The sequence below is a fragment of the Heterodontus francisci genome, chromosome 2 (genome assembly GCF_036365525.1).
Source record: "Heterodontus francisci isolate sHetFra1 chromosome 2, sHetFra1.hap1, whole genome shotgun sequence".
Classification (NCBI taxonomy): domain Eukaryota; kingdom Metazoa; phylum Chordata; class Chondrichthyes; order Heterodontiformes; family Heterodontidae; genus Heterodontus; species Heterodontus francisci.
In genome coordinates, this window is record NC_090372.1 from 25,973,604 (window position 1) to 25,992,421 (window position 18,818).

At 49.8% G+C, this 18,818-nt stretch overlaps 1 protein-coding gene across 2 annotated transcripts in view; it reads right to left on the bottom strand.

Moving 5' to 3' along the window:
- Positions 1-1,786: 1,786 nt before the first annotated feature.
- Positions 1,787-18,818, bottom strand: part of LOC137383337 (collagen alpha-6(VI) chain-like) — a 160,775-nt gene continuing 143,743 nt past the window's right edge. For both annotated transcript variants that reach the window (XM_068056039.1, XM_068056049.1), the window contains 4 exons: positions 15,170-15,838; positions 10,151-10,259; positions 10,012-10,064; positions 1,787-3,162 (listed from right to left, as the gene is read on the bottom strand). In XM_068056039.1, the coding sequence (XP_067912140.1) occupies positions 2,990-3,162; positions 10,012-10,064; positions 10,151-10,259; positions 15,170-15,838 (1,004 nt within the window). In that variant the 3' untranslated portion in view covers positions 1,787-2,989. The remainder of the gene's footprint in view (positions 3,163-10,011; positions 10,065-10,150; positions 10,260-15,169; positions 15,839-18,818) is intronic.

An 18,818-nucleotide genomic window follows, 5' to 3' on the forward strand; every position in this document is an offset into this window, starting at 1 on the left:
AATTTTACCCCCCCATTAATGGCCACTTAAGGAGCTCTTCCTGCCACCACTTGTAGAATACCAAGGGAGGTCACCTAGTTAAACCTGGCGGCCTCCTTGAGGGCTTAGTGGGGGAGCAGACCTCCTGATTGGACACCCTGTGTCCCATGGAGGGCCCAAACCAATGGCACAAGCTGCTCCTGCTGGAACACCCACCCCCCCCCCCCCAACCTTGTAAGCAATCTCTGCGTCCCCCCACTCTCTCACTGGGGCATGGGTGATTGGCCCCAGTGAGCCCTGACCCTGGCTGATTGGCCCCAGTGAGCCCTGACCCCATTTACCTTCTTCTCCAGTCTCCATCACTGGCTGGGTCTGAGGCTGCTGCAGTCCCAGCAGTAGCCACCGCTCCTAGTAGCACTGCTGGGACTGAAGAACTGCCAGCCCTCTGATTAGCCAACAGCTCTTGGAGGCAGGACATCCACGTAATGCAGTGGCTTAAAACTTGATTTGGACTCATTGATTTTGCTATGTTTAAACTCAGACTGCTGAATTATTGCAAAGGGTCTTAAGCCAGAATAGTAGGTTAGACTTCTCTCTGGTTGGCAGAGGGAAAGGCTATGTGCTTCCAGATACTGGGGGGAAGCTTATCAGAGTCATGGAGGCGGCTTCGGAGGTGGGGGAAAAGGGAAATTTGGAAACTCGCATGATGGGTCGGTTCCCTGACGCATTCATGCTTTTGTGTACTTTTGCTGAATAAGGTCTTGCAGCAGCAGTGGCTTCCCACCCAACAGCGGTGGGTAGCCAATTAGGCCAATCAAGATGCCACTTAGGAGCATGTTTCAGATACAAACAATATCTAACTGGCATTGGACAGATGCCCCCGCTGAGTCCGAAGGCAGGCAGCACCTTGGAGGCAGCCTCCCAGAGACAGGTCTGACAGCCATCTGTGCCTCCTCTCACTGGCCCAATGAATGAGTCACAGGAATAAAAGCTGTGGGCGTTCCCTACTTTTACCATTTAAGAGTTTCCATGTTGAGGCATCCTCGCGCTCCCCTACATGCCTAAGCAGCGTGCACCTCTCCTGGTGGTGCTGCCGTCCGCCCAGTGTTGCAGGTCCTTCTGTTGGGCCCCCCACCTCAGGAAACTGCCCACCATTCATAATTGGGTGGCAAATGTGGAGGCAGCCTCTGAATTGGCCGCCTCCCATAAGAATCCCCGTCAGCACGCCTCTGACTCGTGCGGGGGCAGGACCTGGAAATGGTCCCGAATTGCAATTACAAAAAATGTCGGTAAGATTCTGCCCACTGTGACCTGGAGGTTACCAAGCTAATGTTTCCTAATAAACCTGGAGGTAGGCCAAAGAGCACAATCTAAGGACATGTGACAGCAGCTCAGATTATGGATTATTCATTAAAAGGCACTTAGTGCCTGAACAAGGGACCCAGTGTCAGGAAGGGGGGGCCCACTGAGAGCCACCCCCTGCCCTTGCTGCCGACCCTCTTCCCCTCCCTCCCCTGTGACCCCCACCCCACGAGGCCCCTCCTGCCCTGACCTACCTGTGGCCTGGGTCCAGCGAGGCTCCTCGGCCTCCGGTAGGTGCTCCTACAGCAGCAGCCACCGCCTTTGTGGTGGTGCTGCAGCTGCCAGCCTCTGATCGGCCGGCAGCTCTCCAAAGGCGCAACTTCCAGTGATGGAGTCCTTGATCCTGCGGAAAGCCCGCTGCTGTCCACTTAAATGTCTGATTGACACTAGATTCGGTGGGCCTTCCGGAGAAGAGGCGACACGGAGGTCTTGGCGTCGCTTTTTCTGGACGTCGAGACCCACCACCAACCCCCCCCGGCCAGAATAAAATTCCCCCCACCCCATTGTCTATTTTGACACCATTCAAACCTAGGAATTTCAGATCCAAATTCACAGAATCCCAAAAAATAACTACTCATTCAGTATACAGGATAATATGGAGTCAGGAGTATTTAATGGCTGCATAACCCTAATGCAAACATATTCAAGTAAAAGCAGTAAAGTCTACTTAACCTATCGAGTTCCTCCTACACACTGTTGTTTGAAGGTTGTGATTCATGATTTTATTTACCTGTTGGTCCCAAGATGGTAATCTGTGCCATAGGAGAAAAGGTTTCTTCAGCTATATCTCTGTGGAGCCTGGTTTGCTTTGCGTCGTTACTGTCAAAAGTATGGCTACCACAGCAGCATCACTGCTTGATAAAGGTAGCATAAGACTCTGAGCAGACTGTAGCAGAGTACTTAGTCAGCAAGAAAGTAAATTGAGGGTTGTTCAAATATTCATAGATCTATTTGATTCACATGGGGAAAATTTAAGAAGACAGTAAAATGATCTTTTTCTTGTTCCGAGCATCTTATGTTCTTACATATACATCTTTCATTTCAAATAATTAAACATTCTGCCTGAGACAAATTTTGCCTAAAGATTTCAAGCAAAATAATACTTCAGACAATTAAGCAAGGCGATGTTCCAATTCAGACACATTTTAACAAGATATAAAAATTCCTCTTAAATGAGTACACACCAAAACTATTTTGAACGGTATATATAAAACAGACAGTTGAAGCATTGGGGCTGCTGAACTGTTTTTGAAGTGGTACCGTTTGAAAAGAGTGGTCTGATTGTGTTTGCACTGTGCAGCAACTGCATTGTAAAATAGAGTCAATGCAAATACTAATGGTTTCTGCCCCAGAATGTCAACCGCTACAGTGTCATAATTTTGCACTTGTATGCGCATACATGTGTCTGTATATGCTTTCAAATATGTATACATAGAAGTCATGGCCCCAAGAAGTTCATACCTCTAGAAGTAGATTGAGCAGACAGTACATTTCGGAAACAGGATTGTTTGTTACAACTGTATAATGACGACATTACTTCTCGAGTGACAACTCGCATAAGGGATTTTAATTAATCTGGTGCATTTTTTCATCAGATTCGATGGTCAGAGTTACACCTTAAGACATTCTAATGTATTTTACATGGTATTTATGGGGCAGGTTTTAGACACAAGGTTTTGCATTCCTGTTGGGTGTCAAATCTGTTTTTGTTTCCTCCACAGCCACTGTACCAGAACCGTCTGCAGCCCTCTTTGTTACTATAGAACCACTTTATGGTGTAATTGTGACAGTTTCCTTCTTCGTGATTCAGTGCACACACATCTAAAAAGAAAAAAAAAACAGTTCTTGCTGGTGGAACACATAAAACAGGAAAGTCTGCCAGGAATTTCTGCCGAACAATTCTTTAATGTTGTCATAATAGCATCTGCATTTGTATAGCAGCATATTATTTGGAACAAAGTGATTCCTGACAATGCTGGCCGCCACTGACGTCATCAGGCTGTGCCGCGGTGCGCACGTGCGCAGACGGTCTCCTGCTCTCTGCGCATGCGCTGCGTTCCGGCTTGCCAGGACTGATTAGCGCATGCGCCGATGACGTCATCGCGTGATGTGTACATCTTCGGGCAAAGCGCCTGGTCGGCCTCTGTGCATGCGCTTTATGCAACACCAATGTGTATTCACGCATGCATCAACCTTCGGAAATTCACGCATGCGTCAAGCTTCGGCGTGAGTTTCTGAAAGTGGAAGGAAGAGAAGTTTTGTCGGGCATTTTCTCGCAATTATTTAGTCGTTTTGAAGATTTCAGTCTGCTTCATTTTCATCAGAAAGAGGAGATTGCTCAAAGGTGAGTTGCTCTGAAAACATTTCCATTGTCTGGGTCACTACATGTGCTCCAGTCCCTGTTGCAAGTTGCTCTGAAAACATTTCCATTGTCTGGGGCACTGCATGTGCTCTAGTCCACTGCACTGCACTAAAATCTTTCCATTGTCTGGGGCTGTGTGCAGGCAGTACATGTGCTCCAGTCCCTGTTGTAAGTTGCTCTGTTCCTGCACCCGTCAGAGCAGTGCTCATGGACACACAGCCACCTGCTCCTGCACCCATCAGAGCAGTGCACATGGACACACAGCCACCTGCTCCTGCACCCATCAGAGCAGTGCACATGGACACACAGCCACCTGTTCCTGCACCCATCAGAGCAGTGCACATGGACACACAGCCACCTGTTTCCCCATCCACCCTTGAAACAACCATGCAGAGCCTTGTGAGACTCCGCAATTGCCAGCTGCTGCCTGTCAAGCAGAGAGGGCTTCCAAAGCGGTCAAGTACTTGGGGAACATTCAGCAAGAAGAGACTGAGCACTAAAAGAAACAAGCATGCCGTGTCCAGTGGTATCACAAATGTGAATGCTCTTGCTGTGTACACAACTGGTGAGGTGGGAGTGCAGCCACACCATTCTCCATCCCCAATGTTGCTTTAAGGCAAAGGTAGATAAGAGCGAAAGAAATGGAAGGTGATGCTGATAGTAGCAGGCAGGATTAAATGGGAGCGGATGGGAAGGCGCAGGAAACTAGCTGGGCTAAATGGCCTGCTTTATATTCATAGTCCAAAAGAAATGTGCTTCTTTTTCCAGCACCCTCACATCATTCATGTTTTCCCTGAGAGCAGCATTGAACCATGACGAGATAGGGGCAGTTACATCATCCTGACTCCTACAGCTGAGGTGGGTACTAAGTGATTCATTGGCGGTGTTATCAGTACATGCCTTTACTGCAGAACATAAAGCATGCTCAACAGTAATTTCATTGGAGGGGGAAGCTCTGACACTCATGTCCTTTCCTTATTTCTTTTCATGTAAAACATGCCGTCGAGAAAACAATCCTTGAGACTTAAGGTCAGCATTCAAGCAACGAAGGCAACCGGATCATGCTGCGGAGCTGGTCACGATGTGGAAAGGAACATTGCATTTATGGATGAAGTGGGAGCGCACATTGGGATGCGTTTGGGGAACATTCACCAAGAATAGACTGAGCTCAGACTCTTGTGACTTTGCCTTCTTCACATGGACAATAGAGTAGTGGAATAGAGAGCCACGCGTTCATTCACCACAAGGCTCTCCAGGAACAATCTCTTTAGCTGTGCATAGCAGAGACTCGGCCTGTCTGTCTCACGGGAATGCTGGCAACACAACACTCATGTATCTATGCACAGCAGTGCCTCGAATGTTTAATGCACTTAATAAAATTTCTCAATAATTAAACCTGGAATTGTTGAGGTTTTTGATGCTATTTTCCCGACTTTGCAACTGCACTTCAGATATTCAACTGTGGTGAGGTTCTTGGGAGGGGGGGGGGTGGTTATGAGGGGGAGGTGGGGGGTTGGGGGGAGGAGGGTTGTGCAGGGGTGGTGGGGGGGAGGGGGAGCGTATTGGGTGGAGGGGGTTGGGGGGAGGGGGAGAGGGGGAGGTGGGGCAGGGGGGAGTAAGTTGGGGGGGAGGCGGTTGGGGGGAGAGGGGGGTTGAGGGGGATGGGGGAGGTATGGGGGTGGGAGGTAGAGAGGGGAGGGGGTTGGGGGGAGAGGGGGGATGGGGTGGGAGGTAGAGAGGGGGAGGGGGAGAGGTAGAGGGGGGTGTGGGGTGAAGGGGTGTGGGGGTGTAGTGGGAGGGAGTTAAATTCAGAAGTTCCTGAAGAGGTGGATGCAAAAGGCAGGGACCAGAGAGCTGCAATGCCTGAAGCAGGGGAGAAAGCGGCTGGATGGGGGATTTGCAGCTGGAGGGAACGGCTGGATGGAGAGGGCTGGAAGCAAGAGGCCATAGAGAGCCGCGGGGAGCGAGCGGCCGAAGACCTTGTTGTCGCGGGGACTGGCCGGTGGGTCTTTTGCCGTTGCAAGTTTATGGCGCATGCGCAGAAAAATGCACTCCGCCTCCCTTCCCCCCACTCGCCGGCCGCTCTGCTCCTCCCAGGTCCGCTCCGCTCCCCCCGCTCCTCTCCGGCCCGCTCTGCCCCCCATCCCTCCCCAGCCCGCTCCCCGGCCCCGTCCCCAGCCCGCTCCCCAGCCCCAGCCTGCACCCCGGCCCGCTCCCCTGCGCCGGCCCGCTCCCTGGCCCGACCCCGGCCAACTCCCCTGCCCCGGCCCGCTCCCCGGCTCTGGCCCGCTCCCCGGCCCCGTCCCGCTCCACAGCCCCAGCCTGCTCCCCGGCCCCAGCCTGCACCCCGGCCCCGGTCCGTCCCCGGCCCGCTACCCCGCACCGGCCCGCTCCCTGGCCCTGGCCCCGGCCAACTACCCAGCCCCGGCCCTGGCCCGCTCCCCGGCCCCGTCCCCAGCCCGCTCCCCAGTCCCGACCAGCTCCTCCGCGCCGGCCCGCTCCCTTGCCCCGACCCCGGCCCCGGCCAACTCCCCAGCCCCAGCCCGCTCCCCGGCCCCGTCCCCGGCCAACTCCCCAGCCCCAGCCCGCTCCCCAGCCCCAGACCGCTCCCCGGCCCCGTCCCCGGCCCCCTCCCCAGCCCCAGCCTGCTCCCCGGCCCCGTCCCCAGCCCGCTCCCCGGCCCCGTCCCCGGCCCGCTCCCCAGCCCCAGCCCGGTCCCCAGCCCCAGCCCGCTCCCCGGCCCTGTCCCCGGCCCGCTCCCCAGCCCCAGCCCGCTCCCCAGCCCCAGCCCGCTCCCCGGCCCCGTCCGCGGCCCACTCCCCAGCCCCAGCCCGCTCCCCACCCCCAGCCCGCTCTCCAGCCCCAGCCCGCTCCCCGGCCCCGTCCCCGGCCCGCTCCCTGGCCCCGTCCCGCTCTCCAGCCCCATCCCACTCCCCGGCCCCGGCCCGCTCCCCAGCCCCGTCCCCGGCCTGCTCCCTGGCTCCGGCCCGTTCCCCGGCCCTGGCCTTCTCTCCGCCCCAGCCCGCTCCCCGGCCCCGGCCTGCTCCCCGGCCCGCTCCCCAGCCCCGGCCCGCTGCCGGCCCCGTCCCCAGCCCGCTCCCCAGCCCCGGCCCGCTCCCCGGCCCTGGCCCCGACCTCGGCCCTGGCCAACTCCCCAGCCCCAGCCCGCTCCCCGGCCCTGGCCCGCTCCCCGGCCCTGACCCCAGCCCGCTCCCCAGCCGCAGCCCGCTCCCTGGCCCCGCTCCCGGGCCTGCTCGTTCGCTCTCTCACTCCGCCATTGTGTGTGCCATGTATTTGTTAGGTTGCCTCTGTGTGATTATTTGAGCAGCGCCATCTTTAGCCCTGGCAGCTGCCTAAAGTCGCAGACTGTGACTTTTTAGTGCACATGCTGTATCTACGCATGTGCCACAGCAGCACCACCCAGCGGTAGCTTTGTCAGCAAATGCAACCTATTCGGAAACATCTCAAGTTACCTGAAAATTTCCCTTATTTCTGCACGTGCATTTATGATAGATTTCCTAACCAGCTCTGAATATGTGGGTAAATGCTACTCCTTTAGTGTTTTGGCACATGGCAATATCTTTTCCTGTACGTGATACTTCCAGACATCTCACCTTTACTAGACAACTATAATGGGCATTTTAAGAGAATGTGTTAACTCTGCACTACAGGTGAGTCTGCTTATTCAGATGCTGAACAAATAGTCTGCTAATTGTGTCCTTCTTCCTGGTTTTGGCATGTTAACAATGCATCAAAGATTGACCTGGTTGCAAAGTGATCAATCTTCCAAGCCTAGATTCACAACTGGCTCGAAAATTTTCTGCTACATATAAAAATGCAGCCATTTCTTTTACTTTGTTTTTTTTTAATGCTTACCAGCTTTCATAATATCATGCAGATGATTTAATACTGCTGTACTCATATCAGCATTTCCAATTTGCTTTACCAAACCACACGTTATTCTGAAGAATAGTGCTTGAGTAAGTAACTAATCTCTGAGATGGGGGAGTGAAGCAGCAAGCCAATAAAGTACGTAGCAAGGAAGAACCAATGACAGAACACTAACTATTTTAAGTCACATGCCTACAGCAAGTTTGAACACAACAGCTTAGATATTAGACTGCACAGCACCCATTTTTCAGGCCCTAAATGGCTTCCGAAGCCTTCAGTGTGGTGGACAGCAAGTGTATATTTATTATCAGCAGAAATATGCCACCCACCACATGGTGAAGAAACCATTAACTAGCCATGAAATATAAGATATGATTTGCACAAATTATTATTGAAGTTATGCTGCCACTTTTACATAGATGCAAACTGGCTCCCACCTGATAGTATAATTCTACAGTCAGATCCCAAACTGACTCTGGAATGCAACAGTATAAAATCTACCTCAGGGAGATTATCTCATGGCCCTTGTGCTTAGCAATATGCAATGTCAAGCTCTAGTGTGGCTTGAACTTGCATTTTTATTTTAAGTCCTTGGGAAGTCTTTGGAGTGCCTGGGCACAGTAAAAATTTATTCAGAACACTTAATGTTTTGAAAAGTTAATGATCACACCCAAAACACTAAAAGAAATCAAAGCTTGGGCACAAAGCCCTATGCAAAATGAATATCCATACAGAGAGTTCTCTTAGTGCCCAGAGTGTGACCTGCAGCTTGAAGTTTGACTTAATGCTGGTGACTGAGAGATCCAACCTGCAACAAAGGGCTGAATTTGCCCCCCGGGGACGGGAAACAGAGTTCGGGATTGTTTTCGGGCCCCGAACCTACCCCAAGGAGAAACAACCATTCACTGTGACTTTCTCTGGGGCTACCAATTAAAGGCCAGAAGGCAGCTTCGTCATCCAATTAAGGACAGCAGATGGGCTCTCGAAACTGGAGGCGCAATCAGAAGCCTTCCAGCTTGAAATGAGCAGCAGGCTGCAATGGAAGGTAAGTAAGAGAGAGGGTGCTTCAAGATGGAGGTACCCTCTCCCCAACTTTTTTAAATCTTTAATTAAAAGATAGATTCAGCAGCCAGGCCAGCATTGTTGGGAGTGGGGGAAACCCTTGACAGGGCAAGCTATGGCTGCTCCTGCACTCAGGCAGGCAGGGAGGGCCTCAAGGCCCACCTGGAGCGCTGGCCCCCCAGCATGCCGCTGGTTGCCCACCTCAAGGCGGGTATACTGGCTCCCGTCGCCTGCAGGAACCTGGAGGCTGACTGGAAAATTTCAGTTGGCCTCCTTTAATTGGCCTCAATTAGGCTCTTAATGAACCTGATTGGCCAGTTGCTGTGTGCCAGTGGGTAGCCCTGCTGGCCCCCTATCCTGCCTCCGCAAAAATGGCCCAGAGATGAGATACAGCCTGGAACCCTCATGCTGGACGGTGGGGCTATTCTTAGCTCACGCCCACCTCAGATACTGACCTCGGCGGGAGTCAAATATCCACCCCCAGCACTCAAACTGGGGGGATAGTCCTGTTTCAGCCTGGCATGAAATTATATCACTGATCACACACACACTTTGGGCTGGATTTTAAGGAGCTATTGATGTTGGGTATCAATGGCGGAGGTGAGGCCTGAAGATGGCCCCAGATGAGGCCTGCCACAGACCTCAACGTCGGCAGGGCCTGGCTCGATCCTCTCGGTGGCGGAAAGGCACAAAGGTGGCCTCCCCGCCGCTGGGCGAAGGGACCACAATTTGAATATTTAAATCAATTAAAATAATTAACTTAAATAAACTTACGTTGTCTCCTGATGTCCTGCTGCAGTCTTAGGCCTGGCGGCCATCATTCCTGTGCCTTCGGATCCCCATCCAGGGAAACGAGGCACAACACTGGTGGGGAGGGCGGAGGAGATAAGCTTATCAGTGGGGGTGGGAACGGAGTCAAATTATGGTCATGGGGTGTAGAGGATGGTAGGAAGGGTTGTAGTTTGAAGTTTATGCAGTGTGGGGGGGGGGGGGGCGGGGAAGGTCAGATGGTAAAGGTCAGTGTTTTTGAAGGGGAAAGGGCAAATAATTAATATGATTGTTATTGGGGGGGTGGGGGTGGGGGTGGGAGAGGGGCAAAAGAAATCCTTTTACTTAATTCATTTTACCTTTAAATATTTAAATTAGCCCTTTAAAATGGCGCAAGTGCCTTCACACAGGCAAGTGATGCCATTGCCATGCATGAACAGCCCACTACCTCCACGCGATTGGGGGGCAGCCCACCCTGGCTATTTAAATGAGCCACTGATCTTGGAATCATGGTGACTCCTTAGCATGCGGCCCACAGTTTTGAACAACGAACTTAAAAATCCAGCCCTTTTTTTCTTTTTACCTACCATAATTGTTGGTGTCACTCTGAGGCTCCTCAGTACCTTCCATAATAACCATCCTGTAATGAAGGGGAAATGCTTTAACAACTAGAAAAGTTCCTTGTAACAATTTCAACATCAGGTAGCAGTTATCTATAAAACCTACAGATTTAAGTTAAAAGATGGCACTCTTTCAGCTTCTTTTACTGTGTCCTGAGATTTTATTCCGCCACATTCCTTCATGAGATCCAGAGGTGGATAGCTGTTGATTCCAGCTGTAAAATAAATATAAAAAAAGCTTTAAATAAAATGAGGTCTCTTAGTTATAAACGTTCCAAATTGTTGCAGGGGTTCCCTCCAATCTCCTGCCGTAAGATTGGCGGAAGATTGGGCTTCTCCGGAGTTTCCGTTGCAGTTACGATGGGAGAACGGCGAAGTACTAGAGAAATTTACCCCAAAATATTTTATTAGTTAAATGACTGATTGACTAATTTATCTGTCTACCAAGGACCAAAAACATGAAATTGTATGATAGCTTTTGTTTTGAAACAAAGGTTCCAAAATGTTGTGACCAAATAACAATTATTTAAATACAACAACAACTCGTACTTATTTAGCGCCTTTGATGAATAAAACATCCCAAGGTACTTCACAGGAGCATTATGAAACAAAGTACGACAAGGAATCACACAAGAAGATATTGGGCTGTATTTTACCAGCACCTCCCACCACCATCCCCCCCACCGCATTGGGGGTTGTGGTGTGGGGTCCAGAAAATACTTCCGGGAGAGGCCCGCCATGCTCCCTGATGCTGGAAAGCCCCCGCCCCACTTTACTGGCGGCGGCGAGGCCTCAGGGCATCTCCCCCAATGCACGGCATAACAAATGCATGAACATATTTAAATACATGATAAGAAAGGAATAATCACCTACCTTTCCACGACATCCATCCCACACCGATATTCCGGCCATCCTGCACCTTCGGATCATCGTTCAGAGATCCGAAGCGGAACACTGGTGGGGAAGGGGGAGGAGTGACATTTTCAGGGCTGTTGGGGGGGCAAGGCAGCAGGGAAAACTGTTTCAATTGGCTGAGGGGATGGTGGGAAGGGGTTGAAGGGCAAAGATCTGTACTTTGTGGGTGAAAGGTCAGGACCGGCAAAACAGTGTTTTCAGGGGCAAGAGGGAAATTGAAACCTTGTTTGGTCATTGTGGGGGTGGAAGAGGAGCTTTGCTCGTTTTTTGATTCTGAAAATTGACAACACAGTTGCATCTCACTTTAAAAATTTTAATGTCTTCTAATGGGTTTAAAGCCCTTTAAAAATGGCGCCAGCGCCTGTGCAGAGACATCGGATGCCATTGCCGGGGATGGAGCGCCAGCCCCCCTACATTATCAGGGGTGGCGCTTCGCCCCGTCCAGGCTAATGTGCCATCACGTGAAATATCGCAGCGGCTCCGCACATATTTCGAAGCTTGCTGCTGAGAATGGCGGTGAGCTATTAAAATTCAGCCCTTAAGGCCAGCTGATCAATAAGCTTGGTCAAAGAGGTAGGTTTTATAATGTCTTAAAGAAGAAAGCGAAGTGGAGAAGTGGAAAGGTTTAGGGAAAGTATTCCAGAGCTTGGGTCCTACGCAACTGAAGGTGCAGCAACCAATCATGCAGCGATTAAAATCAGGGATACACAAGAGGCCAGAATTCGAGGAGTGTAAATATCTTGGAGGGCCATGGGACTGGAGGAGATTACAGAGATAGGGAGGGATGCGGACATGAAGGGATTTGAAAACAAGGATGAGAATTTCAAAATCAAGATGTTGCTTGACCTGGAGTCAATGTAGGTCAGCGAGCACAGGGGTGATAGGGGAACAGGTCTTGGTGTGAGTTAAGACATGGGCATCAAAGTTTTGGATGACCTCAGGTTTGTGGAGAGTAGAATGTAGGATACCAACCAGGAGTACATTGGAATAGTCAAGCCTAGAGGTAACAAATGCATGAGTAAAGATTTCAGCAGCAGATGAGCTGAGACAGGGGCGAGGTCGGGCAACGTTAAGGAGGTGGAAGTAGGTGATCTTAGTGATGGCATGAATATGAGGTTGGAAGCTCACCTTTGGGTCAAATGTGATACCAAGGTTTTGAACAGACTGACTTAATCTCAGACAGTTGCCAGGGAGAGGAATGGATGGAGTTGGTAGCTAGGGTACAGAGTTTGGAGTGGGGACTGAAAACAATGGCTTCTGGGCAGGATTTTGCATCTTGGGTCGGAACCCTGACATCGAGGTCAAATGCGGGTCTTGACCTGGCACGGTATCGGGAGTAGTCACACAACATTGATTTTGCCTGGATTTGCCAATTAGTAGCCAGAGGGATCAGGCGCTGTTCACTTAAGGATAGTGGCTGTGCTCTGAAGCTGGAGGGCCAATAGGAGGCCCTCCAGCACGGAAGCACCTGCAGCCTGCCATTGCAGGTAAGGGAGAGAGAGGGCGCCTCCATCTTGAGGGGCCCTCTCAGCAACTTTGAAAAATGTGAAATTAAAAATGGCCACAGCTGCAGGACCACCATTGTGGAAGGGGGAAACCCTCCACAAGGCAGCCTGCGGCCACAGTTGTGGCCAGGTAGGCTAGGGGAGGGGGGCCTCAAAATCTTCCTGGAGTGCTGGCTCCTGCCCAGGTCTGTCGTGGGAGGGCGCCCCCAGGCAGCTGCTGTGCTCCAAACACTGTGGGGGGCCCCCAGAACTCCAGTTGGCTTCTGATCAATGGGCTTAATTAACCTTTTAATTATGTTAACAAGCTAACCGCCTTCCCCAAAATGGCTCAGGGGTGGAATGGCGCTGGCAAACCTGCATGCAGGCTGGTGGCATGAAACATTGTGCCCTCCTGCCTCCATTTCCACATCTCTTAGCCTCCAAAAATCCAGCCTCTAGAGTCTGGGCTTGAGGACTTGGCAACAGTGCTGCAAGAAGTTTAATGGCCTCACACAGGTGGTCAAGGTCAGCGAATGCATCTTCAAAGAGCATAATCCTACCCAACGCATGATCAACCTCTCATGCTGCACAATGTGCCACAGTCCCATCACATGGCCATCAGCAATCTCTAGCAATCAGGACTCAGGCCTAGATTCACATACTCCACCTCAACCTTGCACACACACCAATGCTGTCAACTTCACACCCACATCTTGCTGCTTCCACATATCTCCAGCTATTCATCCATGACAGGTACATTACCCCATCACAATCACTGATATTCTTTTTTTTCTCTTGCAGGACAGGGTGGCCCATAATAGGAGGGAGCAGACCAGAATCAGAGGGGGCCAGGCACACCTGCATCAGCTGAGCCCTCTGGAGGAGATGGTGCTCCACATCATGGAGATGGCTGTGGCAGAGCCCGTTACATTTGGTGTCGCTGAGAACATTCAGGATGACAGTGGTTGGGATTTTGGGATTTTATCCGGGCGACAGGGGTCTTGACCTCCAGCAAAAGGGCCGCCAAGAACCCCGTGACGCCCTGTGGGTAGCCCTTCGAATCAAATGCCAATTAGGCATTTAAGTGGACAGTGGTGGGCCTTCCATGGGATCAAGGACCCCTGCAATGGAAGTCTCGCCCTCTGAGAGCTGCCGGCCAATCAGAGGACAGCAGCTCTTTAACTGAGCAGTGCCACCACGGAGGCGGTGGCTGTTGCTGGTGGAACACCCACCTGAGGCCTAGGAGCACTGCTGGACACAGGCCACAGGTAGATCAGGCTGGGAGGGATCTTGTGGTTGGGGGCTCGCAGGGGAGGGTGTTGTAGAGGGGCCAGCAGCAAGGGCAGGGTTGTGGCTGTCAAAGACTCCCCCCCCCCACCCCACCCCCGCCACCTCCCTGATACCAGGTCCCTCATTTAGGCAGTTAGGCAGTAAGTGACTAAGTGCCTTTTAACAAGGGATCCACCCCTCCCAGAGCCAGCAAACAACCTGCACGATTTTTCTTACCATGCTCCTCGTGTGGCATCAGACCTGCTTGCCACTTGGTTAATTGCGGCAGTGGCAGGATGAGGCCCTTAATTGGGCATTATTGCTACAATTGGCAACAGGGCAGGAAGGTTGTTCATAGGCCTTCCCGCTCTGGACTTAATTTCAGTGGAGGTGGGAAGGTGGTGGTGTCCCCACCACCTCCCCACCACTATCCCGCTTGATTACATGCTCTCCCCACCTCCAAACCTGCTGTGGGCAGAGCATAAAATTCCTTCCCCCCACATTCGCACTCCCCCCACCCCCCGTATGTTCCTGGCTTATGCCCCTTCTCAAATTCCACCTCACCCTCATCCTGCTGTCCAGCATGAAGTGAAAGTTGCAGATGCCGTGACCATGGACTTCTTGCTTTGTACCCCACCTTCTCTCTCTCATCCCAACCCTTCCTTTCTGCATTTATGCTTTCAGATACCCTTGAACTGCTCCCTGGTCAGCCACTGCAGCCTCATGAAGAAGAGCGAGAGCTACTACAGACCTCTGAGGAAGAAGCAACATCACTTGATATAACAATCTCAACCAACAACTCAGATACCGGCATAGTGCATTCAGTGGACGGTTGTATAGAATCAGGATCTGCATGAGGTGTGGAATTTTGTCGCCAGTAAGGACGTCCCGTTGCCAGGATGCAAAGCGGGTGGTCTTTGGCCCATATCCCTTAATAACTTTGATTAACAAAATTCTATCAATCTCAGTTTTAAAATTAACAATTGATCAAGCATCAATTACCATTTGCAGAAGGGAGGTCCAAACCTTCATCACCCTTTATGTATAGAAGTGTTTCCTAATTTCACTCCTTAAAGGTCTGTTTCTAAGTTTTAGACTATGACCCCTTGTCCTAGACTCCCCAATCAGAAATAGTTTCTCTCTATCTACCCTGTATGTACCCCCAATATCTTGAAAATTTTGAGCAAATCACCCCTTAACCTTCTAAATTCCAGGGAATAAAACCCTAGTTTGTGTAATCTCTCTGTGTAATGTAACCCTTGGAGTCCAGTTATCATTCTGGTAAACCTTCGCTGCACTCCGTCCATATCCTTCCAAAGGTCCTTCCTAAACTGCTTGCATTATTCCAGATTTGGTTTAACCAAGGCTTTGCATAGATGAAGTTGCAGGAATAAAATATAAAGTTAAACAAAATAATGAATTAAAAAAAAGTTTCTTTAGGTTGTTACTGCACTTACTTGCCAGGTTTTTCAGAAACGCCACTGCAAACTTCCGTGCATATTCCATTTCAGCCTCCAGGGCTCTGTCCAATTGAACTAAATGTTGATCAAAAGGAAAACTGACAAACTCCTCCAGGACTGAGACATTAGTTACTTCCCCAAGGGCCAATGCAAATATTGTGAAACCTTTACATTTGACTTCTCGTGATATTTCCAGTAATTTCTTCTCATCAAGATTTGTTTCCCCTGAAAATATTGTAAAGATAACCTTGTAAATTTGTTGATTTGTGAGATTTAAGAAGAAATTCTTCAGGCTCCATTCAATGGTATTGCTAATGTCAGTGGAGCCCTCTAGCTGACTGAATGAGTCTTGGATGTGTCTCTTCTTCAGTGTTTTTGCAGTGTAATCCAAAATTCCAAACTCCAGGTTAAATGGATCTTTCCCATATCCTGGTGTGTAATTTGGTATGTGTTGTATCAGAGCCACCCTGGGATGAAGATCAGAGGCCTTTGGTTCTGTGGAACTTAAAAATGTGTTAACCATTGAATTTAAGAAATGCTGAACTGTTTCTGATTGTGCAGTTTCCATTTGCTGCAAGTCATCAACAACAAAAGCTATGTCCAGGTTTACTGGTAGCGGGGATAGCGGGGCTTCTGCTAGACACAAGTCAGATGGTTCACATATATCTGTAAAAGAAAAATTTTTCTTTTTCATTTTCATTTGATACCTTTTCCTCTTGGATTTATTTTTAATTTACTTCACTAAACCATTGCAACTGCTTTAGCTTCATATTATGAACTAATGTTGTAGTGTAAATTCAGAGTCATTGTACAACCTCACCTCTGGAGTGAAGCAGAGTGAAACTCCCTGGACGATAGCGTCTCACACTGCTTCACTCTGGAGACAAGTTGGGCACTAACTACATTGCAGCTTCTTAGTTTTGGTGCAAAACCATCTGCTTCACACCAATTTTATGGATGCACACTAAATTAACAAAGAACGGCTGAACTCCTTTGATGGCACACAATAATACAATTTTCATTTATATGATGTTATGTTCCTATGCCTTTCACATCAAAATCTTGAAGCGCTTTACACACTGACCCTTTTTGAAGGGTACTAATCAGTCTTAGGTGTTTAAACACAACCCAGCAATGTGCCCTTTACAAACAGCCTGGAAATATTTGCCAGTTATTCTGCTTTTGGGTGCCATGGAACTTTAAATGCATATGTAAAGAGCAGATTGGATTTCTTTTTAACATCTCATTTGAAGCACAGCAGCTCCAATTAAGCTGTTCTTCCCTCAGTACACCACTGGGATCACTGGGCAAGATTACATACCCACGTTTGGGTATATAAATCCTTGTCTGGGGTTTGAACACAGAACTTTCTAAACCAGATTGTACTAAACACCTGCACAAAGACAGTTGATAGCTGAACCACAGAAACTAGGAAATTTCAAGATCTGACCTTTGGTATTGATTTGGCTAATCTTAGCTAAGGCAATAATATAGGGGTGTGGGAACCAGGAGGCAATATCAGAGAAGTGCACAGAATACTGGGAGAGACAGACAGCACTAGAGTAGGAAATAGTAAGTTATTAGGTGGGTTCAGAATAAGGGGAAAAGTAATAAATTCTAAATTAGGGTTACTGTGCATGCATATGAATGCATGGAGTGTGGTAAATAAGATTGGTGAGTTGCAGGCACAGATAACCACGTGGAAATATGATGCTGTGGCAGTAACAGAGACCTGGCTCAAAGGGCAGGACTGAGTATTAAATATTCCTGGATACAAGGTGTTCAGGAAAGATAGGAAAAGGGGAGGAGTGGCAGTATTGATTGAAGAGAATATTGCAGTGCTGGAGAGAGATGATGTCCCAGAGGGGTTAAGGACAGAAGGTATGTGGCTTAAGCTAAAGAACAAAAAAGGTGTAATTACATTGCTCGGTGTAGTCTATAGTTCACCAAATAGTGGGAAAGATGTAGAGGAACAAATTTGCAAGGAAATTACAGAGAGGTGCAAAAATTATAGAGTTGTTATAAAGGGGGACTTTAATTATCCAAATATAGACTGGGATAGTAGTAGTGTAAAGGGCAGAGAGGGGAAGAGTATGTTCAGGAGAATTTTCTACAACAGTATGGTTGGAATTTTACGCCGCCCCAGCGGGTCAGATGGTGGTGTGGGGGTGGCGTAAAATTGAGTGGCAGGCTCCGGGAGGCCTACCCACCCTCATTCTGCCTCCGAACAAGTTTACAGAGGTCCAGCTGGGGGTGGGGGTTGGGAAAGGGCCTGCCTGCCCGAGGCCAATCAAGACCCTTAAGTGGCTTTTAACGGCCCAACCCACTGCGGGGATCAAAGACGCCCCGCTCCCCCAAGATGACCACCCTAGCCTCACCAGGGCACGATCGATCCCCCCGGTGAGAAACCCAAACTTACCCAATCTCTCGGCTCCATCAGGTCGGCTGGGCTGCAGTCCCAGCAGTGGCCACCACTCCCAGTGGTGCTGCTGAGACTAAGAGCTGCCGGCCAATCAGCTGGTTGGCCGGCAGCTCACTGAGGTGGGACCTCCTCCCTCAAGTGGGTGGAAGTCCCGCCTTGAGCCAATTAAAGCCTGGGGATCTGTAAAATACGGGACAGATCCCCAGGCTGGGCGGAAGCGGGGTCGTCACCGACATTTATGTCGCAGTCCGGCTCCTGTCCGCCCACTGTAAAATTCCGGCCAGTATGTTTCCAGTCCAATGAGAAAAGAGGCACTGCTAGAGCTGGTGCTTGGGAATGAGGTGGGCCAAGTGGATCAAGCGTCAGTAGGGGGACATTTAGGAGACAATGATCATTGTATCATAAGGTATAGGTTGGCTATGGAAAAGGACAAGGAACAATCCAGAGATAGAATAATTAACTGTGTGAAAGCCAGCTTCAATGGGGTAAGAATGGAACTGACCCAGATAAATTGGAATCAAAGGTTGGCAGGCAAAATGGTTATGGAACAATAAGCTGCCTTTACAGAACAGATAGTTTGGGCAGAGTCAAGGTATTTTGCCATGAGGGGGAAAGGGTGGGGAAACAAATCCAGAGCTCCCTGGATGACAAAAGAGATAGAGATTAAGATGAAGAAGAGAAAAGTATGCTTATGATAGATGTCAGGTGGATAATACAACTGAGAACCAGGCTGAATATAGAAGGTTCCGAGGGGAAATGAGAAAGCAAATAAGAGAAGCAGAGAGAGAGTATGAAAAGTGGCATCTAACATAAAAGGGAATCCAAAAGTCTTCTTTCGGCACATAAGTAGTAAAAGGGTGGTAAAGGAGAAGCGGGCCGATGAGGAACAAAAGGGGGATTTACGCATGGAGTCAGAGGGCATGGCTGAGGTATCAAATGAATACTTTGCAACTGACTTTACCAAGGAAGATGATGCTGCACAGGTCATGGTGAAAGAGGAGTCAATTCAGATACTTGAAAGGTTTAAAATTGATAAGGAGGAGGTACTGGATAGGCTATCTGCACTTAAAGTTGATAAGACACCAGGACCAAATGATATGCATCCAAGGATACTGAGGGAAGTGAGAGGGGAAATTGCGGAGGCATTGGCCATAATTTTCCAGTGTTCCTTAGACTCAGCGATGTTGCCAGAGGATTGGTGAATTGCTCAAAAAAGAGTGTAAA